This window comes from Mastomys coucha, unplaced genomic scaffold, assembly GCF_008632895.1.
Source record: "Mastomys coucha isolate ucsf_1 unplaced genomic scaffold, UCSF_Mcou_1 pScaffold22, whole genome shotgun sequence".
Lineage (NCBI taxonomy): Eukaryota > Metazoa > Chordata > Mammalia > Rodentia > Muridae > Mastomys > Mastomys coucha.
In genome coordinates this window covers 33,198,302-33,214,341 of record NW_022196905.1, presented here as the reverse complement: position 1 = coordinate 33,214,341, position 16,040 = coordinate 33,198,302, and the positions used below count along the sequence as shown (strand labels likewise).

At 43.3% G+C, this 16,040-nt stretch overlaps 1 protein-coding gene and 1 long non-coding RNA gene across 4 annotated transcripts in view; one reads left to right on the top strand and one right to left on the bottom strand.

Moving 5' to 3' along the window:
• The window catches only part of Clnk (cytokine dependent hematopoietic cell linker), a 183,335-nt gene that overhangs the window by 11,854 nt on the left and 155,441 nt on the right, over positions 1-16,040 (top strand). For all 3 annotated transcript variants that reach the window (XM_031341968.1, XM_031341966.1, XM_031341967.1), the window contains exon 2: positions 3,301-3,353. In XM_031341968.1, the coding sequence (XP_031197828.1) occupies positions 3,343-3,353 (11 nt within the window). In that variant the 5' untranslated portion in view covers positions 3,301-3,342. The remainder of the gene's footprint in view (positions 1-3,300; positions 3,354-16,040) is intronic.
• Positions 5,013-7,469, bottom strand: LOC116070535. Its single transcript, XR_004110450.1, has 3 exons — positions 7,326-7,469; positions 5,502-5,637; positions 5,013-5,157 (listed from the first exon to the last, which is right to left on the bottom strand). It is a non-coding gene; the product is annotated as an uncharacterized LOC116070535 (long non-coding RNA).

Below are 16,040 nucleotides of genomic sequence, written 5' to 3'. Positions count from 1 at the left end.
AGCTGACAGAGAACCTGTGGTTATGGAGCCAATGTCTATGAGCATGGGCAGTATAGTCCATGTTTCTAGAGACTCAAACCTGGGAGCAGTAAAAGGCATTTAATTTATCTTCAAATTCAAGCCCTTGGTGTCTTTGCACATATATTGGGATGTAGCTATCCTTTGATTGTTAGCTTTGCCCCATTCCTCTCTGCTCGGTTCTTGTTTGTTTATTTTCTGTGAATCCTCCCAGTTGCTTGTCTTCCCTTGGATCTGTGTTCAGAGGAAATCCAAGGACAGTAGCAACTCTGATGTTTGAATGATACTCCCAGTGTTAGCTGTAAGAAAAAAAAATGTGCTCCTCACATGTACCACAGACATCTCCTGTCATCTTCACAAACACCCAGAGCAATCACTGTTTATACTACTCCCATGTTACAAAAAAGTAAACAAAGGTTCTAAACAAGCAAACACCATCCCAAAGCACAGCCAGGGTGTCAGGACCAATTGGTTTCAAATGCCAGTCATGTGTGTACCCTGAAACACCAGTAACTTAACACATGTGAATGTCAGTTTGTCTTTGTGTCAAATAATGATGATGATACAAACTTGGTGAGCTGCTGTGACATAGTGTGAATAGCACTCCAGTTCATTCAGTTCTCTTTGCAACAGCGCATGTCTAAAAGGGAAGCATCCTGTCTTTTCTACTCTGTTTTATCTTCATAAAACTAGCAGACATGCAAATCTAACTCAACCCTTTACCACATCCTTTACAAAAAGGAAATCAGATAAGACTACTGAGTTCTCAGAAGAGCTCTCAGGACAATATGGGTGGAGCAGAGAGCTGTGGCCTTGTAGTGGGTACTCTATCTGGCTTGCTGAAGCCCTGCTGCCTGGCTGACTCAGGCTCCTCTGGGTAGGTCACTCAGACCCCGAGTTTCACTTTTTACAGTGCCAAAAGAGTTTGACTCATTAAAACATATTTTTGAAAAAAACATTATCTGCATAATACACTACTCACATCTCTCAGAAATCACTGATAGATTGACTTAAACTTTCCCTAATATTTTAAGATACAAATGTGACAAACCAAATAAATTACAAAGGTTGATATATAGGCAACTGAGGTTTCCCAAGGCCCCCTGCTCTCCACTGTGACAGCTATTTTTCAGAGACACTGCAATATTGTTCTACAAGCAACTCCATTGGAGAAGACAATAAAATGCAAGAGATATAATAACATACTGCTAACATTTTAAAGCCATTGTTGTCATCAGATTTGGATGGATTATAGTTTTTAAGGGGGCTGTTTTGTGGAGTCTTTGAGCTAGAAGACACTTGTTAAGCCCAATTGCTTACTCCAGATGAAGAATATTAAACCAAAGCAAGCTCTCATGCTTTGTCCAGAGCTATACTAACTATACTATAGATGGTAGAATTAGAGCTGGTCAACTTCCCACCTTACTGTTGAGAGGCATAAGGCCTTGGAAAGAACTGGCCTGTGCCTTGGGGCTGTGTACCTAAGAGCTGGCTAAGAGCCAGGAATACAGGGTCCTTTGTAGACAGCTTAATTCCACCAAATAAATGCAAACAAACCAAGGGACCGTATAAGCAAATTGGGGTAGATTATTTTTCCTATCTAACCATAATCATATAACTTACATTTATTAGATATTAATATCTTAAAATTGATAAGCCTAGATACCAACATATAACATGCTTGATGTCGATGTAGCTGGCTAATCTTACTACATTCGTAGTAATACATCCATACCTCTTACTTTTATAGTTTATAAGACAATGTCATGTACATTAGTTTATTTAATACTTAATGCTATAGTATAAAACAAAGATATCAATGCTACTATCTCTAAGAGACTAAGTTCTCCACCAAGGCTGCATATCTAGATGTTCACAGCTCTTACTGTGAACATCCCCCAGTAACATCCCCCCGGCCTGGGATTTATGAACTGTTTAACTTCCTGATATGGTGTTAATCCTCTTCACCACCTTGGAAGAGATGACTTCCTGAGGGGACCATGAAAGAGTCATGCCACCCTGTCCAAAGAGCCACAAGTGAACAAAATCCTAAGAGAAGTTCGTCCTTTCCCTCCTGTCAGTGACAGACCTAAGGGATGGGAGTAGAGGTGTGGCAAGGACCAACGCACGAGCGTCAGAGGACCTGAGCCCAGTCCCAGATCCTCAGTAACTTTTCCACAGCAGTTACTCCAAGATTACATAGATCAAGTATGAATCCCACCTTTGGAGATGAATGTGAGCTCATTTTCAAGCTGTGAAATCCACTCTTTGCCCTGTTCCACTTATCTGGGAGCCCCAGCAGAATGAATCGAACCAATAGTTCCTCATTCCTGGATTCTTCTTGACTTTAGCCAATGGCAGATGACCCAGGGCAGGAGGCCCATGAGGCGGTTCTTTTTGTCCCACCCTCTGAAGCTCCCTCCTGCAGCTGCCTCCACTGAAAACTGCTGCTCTTCCACTCAGCCTCTGAATTCCCATCACCACTCCCTCCCTTTACTCTTCTTTGTACAATGACAGTTCCCGTCTCTACCAATCCCAGGTGTCCCACTATCTTTCCTGTTCTACCTGCTTTTAATTCCAAATGATTACATTATTCTACTCTCAAATTATCTAATATGAGGGCTCTGTTTCTTGCTAGATCTCCAGAAGGTACAGTGGAAACATCCTGTATAATTCCTAGAGTCTTCGAATACATTAAACATGGTCATTGATGCAAAGCACTTACTGCATGCTCCCAGAGTCTCTGCTACTAATTTATATGGTAAATGGAGCTAATGATCCCTCCTCTGAGGATGAATACTGGGCTCAAATAAAATGTGGTGGCTGATGCAAAGTGGTATACAAATGAAACTTCCAGTAAATATTTTATGGAAAAGTCACAGGGAAATGAAAAGCAAGCATCCCTTCTCCAGCCTGCTTCAGCAAGCCTGTGGACTCCTCCGAGCAGAACCGACGAAGCCTAGGCTAACGCCTCCTAGGTGCCCAGGGAAAGTGTACAATTGCACGCAAGGGAAAACCAGACTCAGTGCATGTTTGCTCAGCTCCCCAAGGCAGATGGGATGGATGCTGACAGAAGGAGGACAGCATGTCGGGGGATGGGGAGTCCCTCCCCTACTCTAGGCCAGAAATAAACCATTTTTTGACCTACATTGATTTGCTTCCTCTCTCTTCCTCTAAGCCAGCACCTGCTACAAATCCTGCAAAGAAACAGAGGTAGCACATTCAACAGAACTAAAACATGATGCACAAGATCCAGTAACGAGTTTGTTTTTTCCTCCACAGGCTGAGTTGAAGATCCCTCTCATTTGCCAGGTGCCAAGGACAATGACCAGCCAGTAAGTACCAGACAGCACTTTGAATTCCAACTCCTATCTTCTAAAGCAGTGGTTCTCAATCTTTCTAATGCTGTGACACTTTAATACAGTTCCTCAAGTTAGGGTGACACACACTCCTCCAACCATAAAATTATTTTTGTTATTACTTCATAACTGTAATTTTGTTATTGTTGTGAATCATACTGTAGATATCTGGTATGCAACCCCCAAAAGGATTGTGCTCCACAGACTGAGAACTTCTGTTCTAGAGACCACAGGAGACACAAGGTAGATGATGTCTCAATAGTGCCACTGTGCTGACTGGAAAGGGATTTCCTAAGAGAAAGGGGTTGGCTGTGTACTTGGGTGTCCAGTAGCAACATTTTTTGTGCACAGACGACTTGTTCTGGTCCTACATATGTGTGCAGCTAGAACAAGATGGAAAAGTCCAAGACTGAGACACCAGACACTCCCACAAAAATACCAAGGGTCACTCACAGCCAGTGTGCAATATGGTGCATGTAAATGCCCTGTGACTCCCACAAGATAAAATCTATAACCCTGCTTTCTCTGTATAGAAAGCCAGAATCTGGGATATGATTGGTTCAGGATAACCAGATGTGTATAGAAAAACTCACCCATAGCTCATATCTGTGAATATATATATAAAAGCAAGGAATATCTATAATGCAAAAATAACACCTTTGACAAGAGAAAATTGATGTGTTGTGATGCTTAATTTGGGCCGTCAATTTGGTTGGACTAAGAAATGCAAAGGGATCAGTGAAGTACATGGTTGGCCTTGTCTGTGATGCAGATGCTAGAGACAGCTAGATTCTGGGGGCTTCAGCCCAATGCATGGATCAATCCCCTGTTGGATCCCTAAAGATGATTGATGCTACTGGGAGGTGGTAAAACATAGGAGGGGCTTAGCCAAAGGAAGTACATCTCTTGGGGGGCTGTCTTTGGGAGCTCTGTCTACACAGGCCTCTTCCTACATGTTCTCCACCCCTCCCACCCCGGTTCCTAACTGCTAAGGTATGGAGTGTGATGTGTCATGCCTTATCCACCATGATGATCCACATGATGGTATACATAAAGGAAGCCATAAGCAGAGTGAATTTTTCTTCCCTTTAATTGTTGCTGTCAAATATGTTGTCACAATGATATGGAAAGTGACAAACACAGGTACTAACTCTGAATTTGGTTTACTTAGATATTTATTGACTTTACCGACTTTTTGACTTGGCCTCACTGATCTGATGCAAGCTGAGAAGTGGGATGATAGCACCAGAGAGGATGGGATGTGTTAAAAGGATCTGAATGTCTCTCAAGCCCTTGTTTGACTTCACAGCTGTGTGATCCTGGGGGGAGTTACCTAACTCTGCCGATGGCTAAGAAATTACAGAGCCATCTGGATGAGGGGAATATGGCCTACAGGGGGAAGAACAACTTGGTTTTCAGTGACTCCCAGAGGAGCACTTGGTGGTACACAGAAAATGGTTCTATATGGCAAGTGGATGCTGACTTAGAGCAGGCACAGCTATAACCCAGTGGAAAAGCTCTGGTAACATGAGCACCCACAGACCCCATGGGGGTCAGCGCTGGGCAGACTAACCTCTGTCCCACAGGATGGGGAAGCTGGATCCCATCCTAGGCCCTTATTCTTACTGCAGAGGAGTGAGCAGGGAACTCTCTGGCACACAGTCTGAAGATGGGCTTGTCAGTTCAGAGTATCTCAGCTTTTTTCTCTGTGGCTGAAGCAGGTGCATCCTTTTATCATCCATAGTATCTCTAAACTTCAGCACCCTTGGCCAATCTTTTCCTGGGAAGGAACAGAGTGTAATAATGGGAGTCCAATTCACCACAGTGGGAATAGGAAGCCTGAGGCATGGATCAGGGATGGGGGGATAGAGGGGGTCAGGGGTGGGAGGAGGCACTGCTGACAGCTGAGTCATCTGTAGATGAGTCATCTGTAGCTTCATTAAAGGGGATGAGTTCTCAGACTCCAAACTATGATCTAGGATAAATGGAACAATGTACAGTTTTGTATATTGGATATGCATTAAGGGTTGTGGTAAAGGAAGAAACCAACCACAGGGCAGATGCTCAAGGATTGTTGTAACCGTCAGGCGGGGCTTAAGACAACAGAAATTCATCCTTTCATACTTCTTAAGGGTCCAAGTTCAAAGAGAGGTGTTGTCAGAGCGGGGCTGGCTCTGCAGGGTCTTCTCTGCTTCCCTAGCTTCTGTTGGCTCCCAGCATTCCTTGACTTGGGGTTGAATTGCTCTAATCTTCTCTGTTCCTAACGAAGACATTAGACTCCTGTTCTGCTTGTCTCAACTCTCCCTCCACCTCTGTAAAAGACACTTGCTATTTAATCTAGGACTTACCCAGATTAACCCCAAATTATTTCATACCAAAATCTTCAGTTACACCTAGAAGGACCCTTTCTCCAATAAGGGCACACTCACAAGTACTGGGAACCCAAATGAAAATGTATTTCAGAACCACTTGCCAACCCACACGGCAGCAGGCTTTACTCTCAGACCCATGTTCCTCTTGGGGAGCACTGTGGAATTTCATTGACCATTCCTGAGAGATTTACTATGTGTCCCCATCTAACTAGTAGTTGAGATTCTCTTCCCATTGTCTCTGACTTCATCCTGTGATGGTGCCTCATTTATTGAGAGGAGAGTTTATCCCTCTCAAGGATTTTGGTACTTGGTTTTAGTTCGATACCTATCATCTTGGAAACGGCTTTTTAAAATACTCTCTAAAATTGATCTTAATGATTTCTGCTTTAAAATACCCTAAAAATGAACTTGACAATAACTAGCTGGGAACACATTACCACCGTCTCATATGCACTGTTTTTTTGCTGGGGTTAACCTGGAGCCACCCACTTTCCCATTTGCCTGCCCTACACCTCAGCAGTGGAAATCTGCCTTGTGAAGTTCCCAGAACTCAGAGAATATGTATCTCCATCAATGCAAACTTGTCTTTACTCTGTCCTCTTTCGTATGCTCAGATCAGTTAGTCCCCATAGAGTTGCTGCGGGTCAGTCTTAAGACAGAAAGAGAACAACACTAAAGGAACACACACACACACACACACACACACACATTTGAGAAATGCATGCACAGCAGCACTACACAAATGAAAGCTGCCTCTGTATGCTCTGTGTGATTCTCACTGCCTGAGGGGTTCCTGACCAACTGTCCAGGGTTTCCTGACCAATATTTCCTGATCTGTGAGATTTGGTCACTGTAATCACAGACTGTATCAGCATTTGCATTATCCTGGAGACTATAAGAAATACAGAACCCTAGGCACCAAGCCAAGAGCCCTGAATCAGAATCTGAGCGTTTACAGACTCCAGAAGTGCTGAGCTAGACCACAGTTCCCAGCCCCATATCCTTCTGGTGCATGGGAGAAGGAACTGTAGTGGTCACCAAGATATAACCAGAGAATGCAACTACACATCTGTGAGAGTGTAGTTGGAAGTACAGAACTTTGCCTCCACACTGAGAACTGAGAGAACTGCACTGTGCTGCTCTGAGCCCCGCTCCCTGGGGTGGGGCAGCCCCTTCCTTAATCTTAACGTAGTTAATTAACTCCAGGTGGCAGATTCTAAACGCATGGAACTTTAGAATCCTGAGGCAAGTTCCAGAAAACAATGTCCATGTCCTTGTGCTGGCCAAAGTAACAAGAACACCACTGTGCATTTGGACATACGATTCCTCAAGGTGAAATCCTTTACAATCCTATAACTGAATTTCAAATGACCCTTTGTGAGTGAGACCTAATTCCCTACTCTCTGTATTGGTCAGCTTGGGTTTCTATAAGGAAATGCCTTAGCTGGGTGACTCATAACCAACGTGTTCACAGTTCTGTACCCTGAGAAGTCCCAGGACAAGCTATAGGCAGGGAAATCTCCACTAAGAACCTTCTTCCTGGCTCATAGCTGGAATCCCTTTGCTGTGTTCTTACCTGTAGGAATGGATAGGAAGAGTCCTCTGGGATCTCCCTTGTGGAGGTATAAATGTTACTTGGGAACTCTGCCAGTGTGCCCTGATCACCTCCTTACAGTCCCATGCTTTACCACCATCACCTTGGTGATTAGATTTTGACCTGTGGACTGGGAAGAACACAAGTTGAAGGGAGTCTGGCCAGCTGGAGCATGGTGAGCATGCCTCTGGCAGGCCTTGCTTGCTCTTTCCCCCTTTCACCCTGCCTTGAAAAAAAAAAAAAGAAAGATTAGATTACTAGCCGGCAAGGTCCAGTCCCTTACTTGGCCACTTCCTCCTCCTGAGGCTGACTACCAGGATGCAGCTATCAACCATTGAAGCCCAACCGTCAAAAGCCCCTTTGACTCACCTAAACAGTGCGCCCAATTAAAATTAAACACCACATCCTAACACGGGGTTTCCCTTTGCTTTTATAAACCACCATTTTCCTATGGGCCATATCTGTCTCCTCTCTATCTAGAGGCAGTCCTTGTCCCCCTCCAAGACAAACATTCCTTCCCCCTCTCCTTTGTCTCTTTTCTCCCCTCTCTTTTGTTCCCTTCCCCTCCTCTCTCTCTTCCTCTATCTCCTGTCTTTGTCCCTTACCCCTGCCCTCTGTCCCTCTGGGGCAAATCAATCTCCCTTATGCTGAGAACTTAGTCTTGGGGGTCCTGAGCTGAGACTTCAACGAACAGTTAAATCATTATGGGGTTTCCTATTAGGGACTTTTATAGTGAATGAATGAATGAATACAAATGAATGACTGAGAAAATAAGACACTATTCACACACACCAGGAAATATATGTTTACCTCCCTGCATATTTCACAAGTGCATACACTCACACGTTTCACATAGGTACAGATAAATGCCATACAAGTGTCTGCTACATCTTTCTATACAATTCCACCACTCTATCAAAAGTATTTACTCCTCCATGCTTTATGGAGGCGCTGGGCTAAGCACATCACCTACAAAGATCAACAAGATTGGTCCTTGTCCTCCAAGAGCATTTCCAAGTGTTAAGCAAATCAGTTTGGGGATAATGAGGAGACTGATAGGGGAAAAAAAAAGCGCCGCGGGAACTCAGAAACTCCAGATGTTGTGATTCTTCTAGAGGGCTTCTGAAGTTAGCAAGCTAGCTGTTTTGAATAGGCTTTTCTTTGACTAGGATGGGCCCACCATCCTTCACCAAGGTCTTTGGGGCTGGGAATTCAGAATACTATGAATGAAAAACCATATGGCCCGTGTGCTGCGTTCTGTAAACTGTGCTTATTGATGTCTGGAGCAACTCCTGGTTATTCTGCAGTAGGACACATGGGCAGAGTCACAGAGCACGGTTTGCAGGTTGGACTTTGCTGAAAACATTAGCCACAAATGTCTGTCAGTGTTTCCAAGCCTTCTGACTTTGAAAATGTAAAGAAGAGATCAGCAGACTGACTTGAGTAACAGTGTTATACCAGGGTGATTTGAAGAAAAGATTACCCACAGGGCACAGCGCACCACACTAATGGCTTCCCTAGAAATCCATTCAACTGCATGAAGCCTCATTCCCTGCAGCACAATGACGCTTTCAGAAGTAAGGGCATGGGCCTGCTTGCTTCCCTGTAACACATCAGAGCTGGGAAAAGGAGACTTGGGGTTTGGTTTCTAGTGCCCTTTTATTCTTCTTAACGGGCCTCAGAACCTTGATGCTGTGGCTCCTTGGCATCTTGGAAGAGACAGAGTCATTATTCGAGTGCTTCCTTCCAGGCCTTTCTCCATAAGCCCTGCTCTGGCTGAGACCCTCTGGAGGCCCAAGCAGAGGATGTGATCCAGCCTGGGGTATGCTGGATGTATAAGCAGCCCCAGTGCCAACAGTGAAAGACACACACACACACACACACACACACACACACACACACACACAAAAATAAAGTGGGTTTGTTTGTTACTAAAATTCTTCCTAGTGTTGATAGAAATTTAAGAAAAAGATCCAAAAGTAAAATAAGAAATGGAAAATCGCCAATTAGCCTTGCACTCAGACTCAACCGCCACTCTGCTGCAGATTTCCGAAATCAGCTTTGTAAATCTGTGTGGGATGTTATTTAAATGTAAGGAAACTTTAAAAACTTGTATTGTTTTCTGTAATCTGCTCAAAAAATTCTCATTTAACTGTGTACACTATGCCCTGTGGGTAAACTTTTCTCCAAATCACCCTGGTATAACACTGTTACTCAAGTCAGTCTGCTGATCCCGTCTTTACATTTTCAAAGTCAGAAGGCTTGGAAATACTGACAGACATTTGTGGCTAATGTTTTCGGCAAAGTCCATCCTGCAAACCCCGCTCTGTGACTCTACCCATGTGTCTTACTGCAGAATAACCAGGAGTTGCTCCAGACATTAATAAGCACAGTTTACAGAATGCAGCACACGGGCCATATGGTTTTTCATTCACAATATTCTGAATTCCCAGCCCCAAAGACCTTGGTGAAGGATGGTGGGCCCACATTTTAGTGAATTATTTTATCTAGTCCTTGGTGCTATATAGGTAAGGTGCTACCTACAGAGCCTTATGAGGCAGTTTTATTACCAGGATTAAGTTGGACTCTGGGAATATCAGAATGGGCTGCTAGATGCTGCCCAGCTGTCAGTTTCCTGTGTCTGCCATATGTAGCACAATTCCACTCTGCAGTCTGTGGTTCCATGGGAACACAAGCACCAGTCACTTGATAACTTACTGTTTCTTTCTTGGCGTGAGGGAATATATACTTAACATTTGCTTGTTTTGGCAAGTTTTGATGGTAATCTAAACAAAACAATAAAATAAGAATTCTAAGGAGGTGGGGTAGTCTAAGAGTCATGGCAAGGAAGTGCCACCCCTCAGCTACATCCCTGTGAGACCCAATCAAAACTCAGTTTAAATATTCTTGGGGTAAAGAACTCACTTCTTTCTAAGATGGCTAAGTAGGGAGTATCATGAAAATCCCTGCCTGTCAGCATAAACAAAGGCAACCCTATGTTTGTGTAGCCTAGGCCCCTATGCATTTTGCTAAGCACAGTGACAGTCCTCTGGAGAGTCTTTTCATTTAATTCAGTGTCTCACAGTGAAGGTGAAAGGTTAAAGAGAATACAAAGGTCATTGGTTGTTGGGCAGTGGTCTGTTCAGGCAACCTGGGCCCAGCTCTGGAACTCTGGAGCCCCAGTGGGCAATAACTTCTGCCTGCAAGGGGACAGAAGGAGTTCAGCCACACCTCCTGGGTCCCTGGCTCCTGTTTCAGTCATAACCTCTCACAACACTCCCGCAGGAGCTGTGTGGTTCTGTCACATAGACAATGCCTCAAGCTCTAGCTGGAACCTACCCCTAGTCATCTGACCACAGCCAGGCATGCCCTGCCCCACAGACAGATAGCCCAGCCTCACAATATAAGGGGTGGTTTGCCACCCTCCTCTCTCTCTTGCTTCCTCTCTTTCTCTCTTGCTCTCTTTGCTTTCTTCCCTTCCTTTCTCTCTCCTTCTCTTCTCCTCTCCTTCCTCTCCTTTCTTTCTCTCCACATGGCCAGCTTCTTTTCTCTTTTCTATAATAAAATATCTCACGACTATGCATTGTCTACTTTTAACTAAGGCATTGCGCAGCCCCCGCATCAGCAGCGTCAGGACCCGGGCCCACAATTGCTCATCCCTACAGGCCAGGAACTCTGCTTTCATTCCTCCTGGGGTCCAGGTCATGCACTCTGGATGCTCTGCATCCAAGTCCCCTTCCCAAGTTACCACACAAAATTCCCATTAGGGTTACACTGCTTACAAATCCAGAGTCTGTTAAAGCCACACATATCTGACTCTAAAACCCATATGTAGTAGTTTGAATGAAAATGGTCCCCACAGGTTTGTGTATTTAAATAGCTGGTCCCTAGTTGGTAGAACCGCTTGGCCTTGTTAGCAGATGTGTATCACCAGGTGGTGGGCTTTAAGGTTTCAAAAATATACACCACTTTCAGTTGGCCATCTCTGTCTATATGTCTGGGTAAGATGTGAGCTCTCAGCTACTGCTCCAGTGCCATGCTTGCCTACCTGCTATCACCATCTCCACCATGGTTGTCATGGACTCTAACCATCTGGAACTATGAGCCTCAAATTAAACATTTTATGAGTTTCCTTGGTCATCGCATTCTATATTGGCAACTGACAAGTAGCCAAGATTCCACAATAATGCACCATATTAAACTGTTTTCAGTGATTACTACAGTGATTAAGAACGAATTCTTCATGTGTTTCTCATCAGAGACTTATCACCAAACTGAATGACAGTTTTGCTTGTTAGAGGAATATGCTCTCTTAAAAACCTGTCTGTGATTAAATTCGCTCAACTCCAAAATGGAGATACTTGAGAGAAACTCCTCTCTCACAGAAGCTCATCACAGTGTCTAGCACCCAGGGAATGTTCAATAGATATTTCCCTCTTCTGTGGGAATGATAAAATGAAACTCCATGTAAACTCCAGGTCATTATTTTCCTTCATAACATGTGTGAACAACCACTGTGTTCGACCTCAGAGAGCAGCTTCATTTTGATTTGCAGGAATTAATAAGTGTAAACCCTACTGAATCTAGGGGAAATGAGAAGGAGTGATTTTGGCACCCTGAGATCAGAGTCCTATACCCAGCTGAGCAGTCAGGATGGCTGCCCTCATAGTTCCCCAGAAGTAATTAGGAACTAACTCTCGGGCCAACTAGACCCATCCTGATGCCGAGGAAGCTGCCTCTCTAGGACTCGGTGGTGTGGTTCACTGGTAATTAAAAAATTGCAAGCTGTGCAAGGAGCACAGCTGAGATCCACAGAGAGAGTTTTCCAGAGGTTGCAGACATGACCAGAGATGCTGTTGGCAGGAGCAGCAGGCATGATCAGTCCTGAGAAAAATGAAGATGGTCCATGATGGGAAAATGATGCTTTCAAGACAGCCTTCCTAAGCTTCTAACAGCAAACTATGTAGGGAAGGAGCTGACAGACATACCTCATTTACTATTACTGGGGCACTTCCAGCTGAACAAACTTAGTCTCCAGGGGACTGCCCAGAAGTTTTGACTTTTCTGAGTTATAACTTTTTAAAGTGTCATAGAGAATAAAAAAAAAGGCTGTGTTATGTTTTAATATTTAAGTTTACTGTGCTGGCCAGAGATCAGAGTCCTACACCCTGCTGAACATTCAGGATGGTAGCCTTCTTAGTTCACTAGAAGTAATTAGGAACCAACTCTCAAGCCAGACTTTTCATTGATATGACATGCCAGGAAAGGAACAATTTAAGAGATGAAGGGTTTGGTTTTAAGGGTTTGGTTTTACTGATGGTTCCAAAAGATTCAGTTTGTGGCAGTGTGTAGATCATTGCCTTGCGCCTGAGGCAAGGCAAACTATCAGGGCATCAGGAAGTGTGGCAGGGCTATACACCCCCTGACATGAATCAGAGAAAGAGAGTGGATACTAGTAGGACTACTCCTTTACCTCTCTTAATTATAACCAAGATCCATCCAGAATTGTGCTGTTTATGTCTAGGGTAGGTCCTCCCTTAGGACTGAACCATGCAGGCATTTCTCAGTAAAACAAGTCAAGATAAAAATTAACCATCACAGTTATCACCACATGAATAATGTATATGCATTATGTATGGCACACTTTAAAATATAAAAATTCATGCATAAACAAACAAACAAACAAAAAACCACCACTAACTGAGGCCATCACAAGTGGTGGGTGTTACTGGGTATTTCCTTTCAGAGTTTCTTTTTCTCTTTGTGAACTGCCTGGTGTGGGTGTTGGGAACCAAACTCAGGTCCTCTAGAAGAACAGCAAGTACTCTTAACCACTGAGCCATCTCCCCAGCCTCCTTTGCATTACACATACTTTCCAGACAATCATCTGTTATCTAGACAACCATGTGTGATAGTGTTAATTATCAGCTTGTCTAATATCTGAAATCCAGACATACGTGGGAAGTAGTATTTATCCTCTGGGCATGCCTATGATGAAGCAGGTTGATTAGATTTATTGAAATAGGAAGAGCCACTTAAAAGTGAGCAGCACGATTCCTTGTACTTGGGACCCTGGAAAAAGGAGCTGAGCACAGGTATTGATGGCTCTCTCCTTCCTGCTTGTGGATGAAATGGGAGCTGATGCTTCAAGCTCCTGCCATTTTGACTGAACTGTAAGCTGAATCAAACCCTTTCTCCCTTAAGTTTCATTTGACAAGTAGTTTATCAGAGCAACGGAAAAATAAATTATGGCACCACATTTAATATGCTTCCTTTACCAGAAAGTAATACATGTCATGATGAAATTTTACAAAATTAATTGAATCAGGCCAAAATATTAAGATATTATACATTATTATTAAACATCAGGGGGAAAGCAACAACCTTTGGGATCTAGTGTGATAGGCCAGTGGGGAACTAGATTACATTGGCAGTTCATAATGAGTGCATGGTATTTAACAAATAAATATGGTGAAAACTTGTCTTTATGTCAGGGACTCAAAGAAGGCTAGCCAGCACTCACTTGAATGTCTGTATCTTGTCTATGCCCAGTTCTCCCTAGCAGATGAGATGTAAGAAAGTGGACCCCAGAGAAAGTTGGTCATGATCAAGTGAGATTAAAGTGGTAAAAGCCTTGAGTTTTTCATGGCTAAGAGAAAAACTAATGTCAAGCAAGATAACTTGAAAAATGTACCAATCAGAAAGTAAAAGAGGGAAGGCCCTGGTGTCCGAGGCCTGAGGTCTGGCTGCTTAGGGTTTCCTGGTTAAGGGACCCTCACAAAGAGTGAAGGAGACATAGTCACCTGCTAAATAACAAGCCTCTGAGATTGAGCACTTCCCCTTGGTTCTGCATTCTTGCTTTTCATCCTTCTCCATTCATTTTTCAGAGAGGAAAATATTTTTTCCTGAGATTTTATCAAGTATAAAAGGAATTCTGTGAGCTAATCCACAAAAGCAGACATTAAAGTCAAACATTTGCTTAGTTGTCACAGTGGAGCAACTGAATCCTTCTGTGATTAAGTGTTCAGACTCTAGAACACTCTGATGGCCATGTTGTCTCTGGGGCTTGCTAGATGTGAGGATTTAGACACTTATTTTGACTCCTTGTGCAGTTCTTACTATTACTTAAAAATTATAGCAATGGTAACTATCTCAAAGCACTGTCAAAAATGTTAAATGGCTTAACGCGTACAATGTGTTTAACACTGTGAACAGCACAGAGGGAGCATTCCATACATGAAGCCAATGGTGCTTTGAAAACCCCATGACAATATCTCCACCCATTTGTTTTGTTATTATTGCTTTTGTTACCTGAAATCAAACCTTTCAGAGATGATCCTTCTCCTTTCCTTCCTATAAATGGAACGATCATGTGGTAGTTTAATCAACAGAATGTGATGAAAGAGACCTAGCACCAAGCTTAGGGATTTCATTCAAATATCCATTTAGCTCTGCTTTCTACTTAGGGAGTCAGCAACCACCAAATTGTGTACTATAATCACCAAGTCACACAGAGAGCCTAAGAGAGACTGTGAGGCTAGGGTATTAAGCATCAGGCATGAGAGTCAACAAACCATCTCTAGCATGCATTCTGGTCATCCTTGAGGTATCTTCTCAATAGAATAGCACCAAAGAACCCAAGAGAGATCCAACCAATTGATAACCAAAAGAGATGAAAGGGGGAGAGAGAGAGAGAGAGAGAGAGAGAGAGAGAGAGAGAGAGAGAGAGAGAGAGGAAGAAAGAAATATATCACTTTGAGCTACTACCTTAACGTACTATATTTGATGGAACTCAATGCCTAGAACAGATAGTATGCTTATTTTATCCATTGCAATTACTACTCATGCAAGGCCTATGCTGTTGAATATTAAAGCTCAGTTTTGAGTTTATAGAACTTGATGGATAATGGCATATCATTCATTCTAGATGACAATGGAAATAAATGAACTAATACTAGTGTACAAGCTGTATGCAAAGAAGTCCAGTAGGTATGTACTGAGCACCAAGAGAACACAGAGGATCACATGGTTATTCTGTGGACTGGCTGTAGCAAGAGCTTTCCTGAGGAGATATAAAGGAATATCTATTTGTCCCAGACAATGTCACCAGGATGTAACTCTGGACTCACCTCAGTATTCTGGTCCTTGTGATCACCATTAAAAGAATTCAGATAAGATGGAAGGGAGAGAAGGCTTACTTCAGAGTAAAGGGAAACAGTCTCAAGGAGTGGGAGTGAGCAATGGCCAAAGAGATTGTTACAGAGCAAAGCTCACCCTCAAGGGACAAGAATGGAGATCAGTCAGAGACTATTATGGGACCATGGTGGAGCAGAGTATACCCTCCAAGGGTGAGAGTAGACAGTGACCAAAGAGACCATAGTGCCACGGTTTAAGTAGGCTTTCGTGATAATTCTGGAATCTCTAGAATTAGGATTTCCTAAGGGGCATTTTCCTGTGCTAGAGACTACAGTCCCACTTGGGTTAACTTATAAGTGAGGTCATTGTTCTTTACCAGAAAGCCTCCAACTAGACAATGATCTTAAGACTTCCAGGCAGTTCAGATAGGCATGTCCCCACCCAGGGCCAGAAAGCTCCAATCTTCTAATCAGTCCTGGTATTTCAGTTCTTTGTCTGATAAGCCTCAGATGGTAGAGGAAAGAAACTATCCCCAATAACCTTTGACCCCACTAATATCTC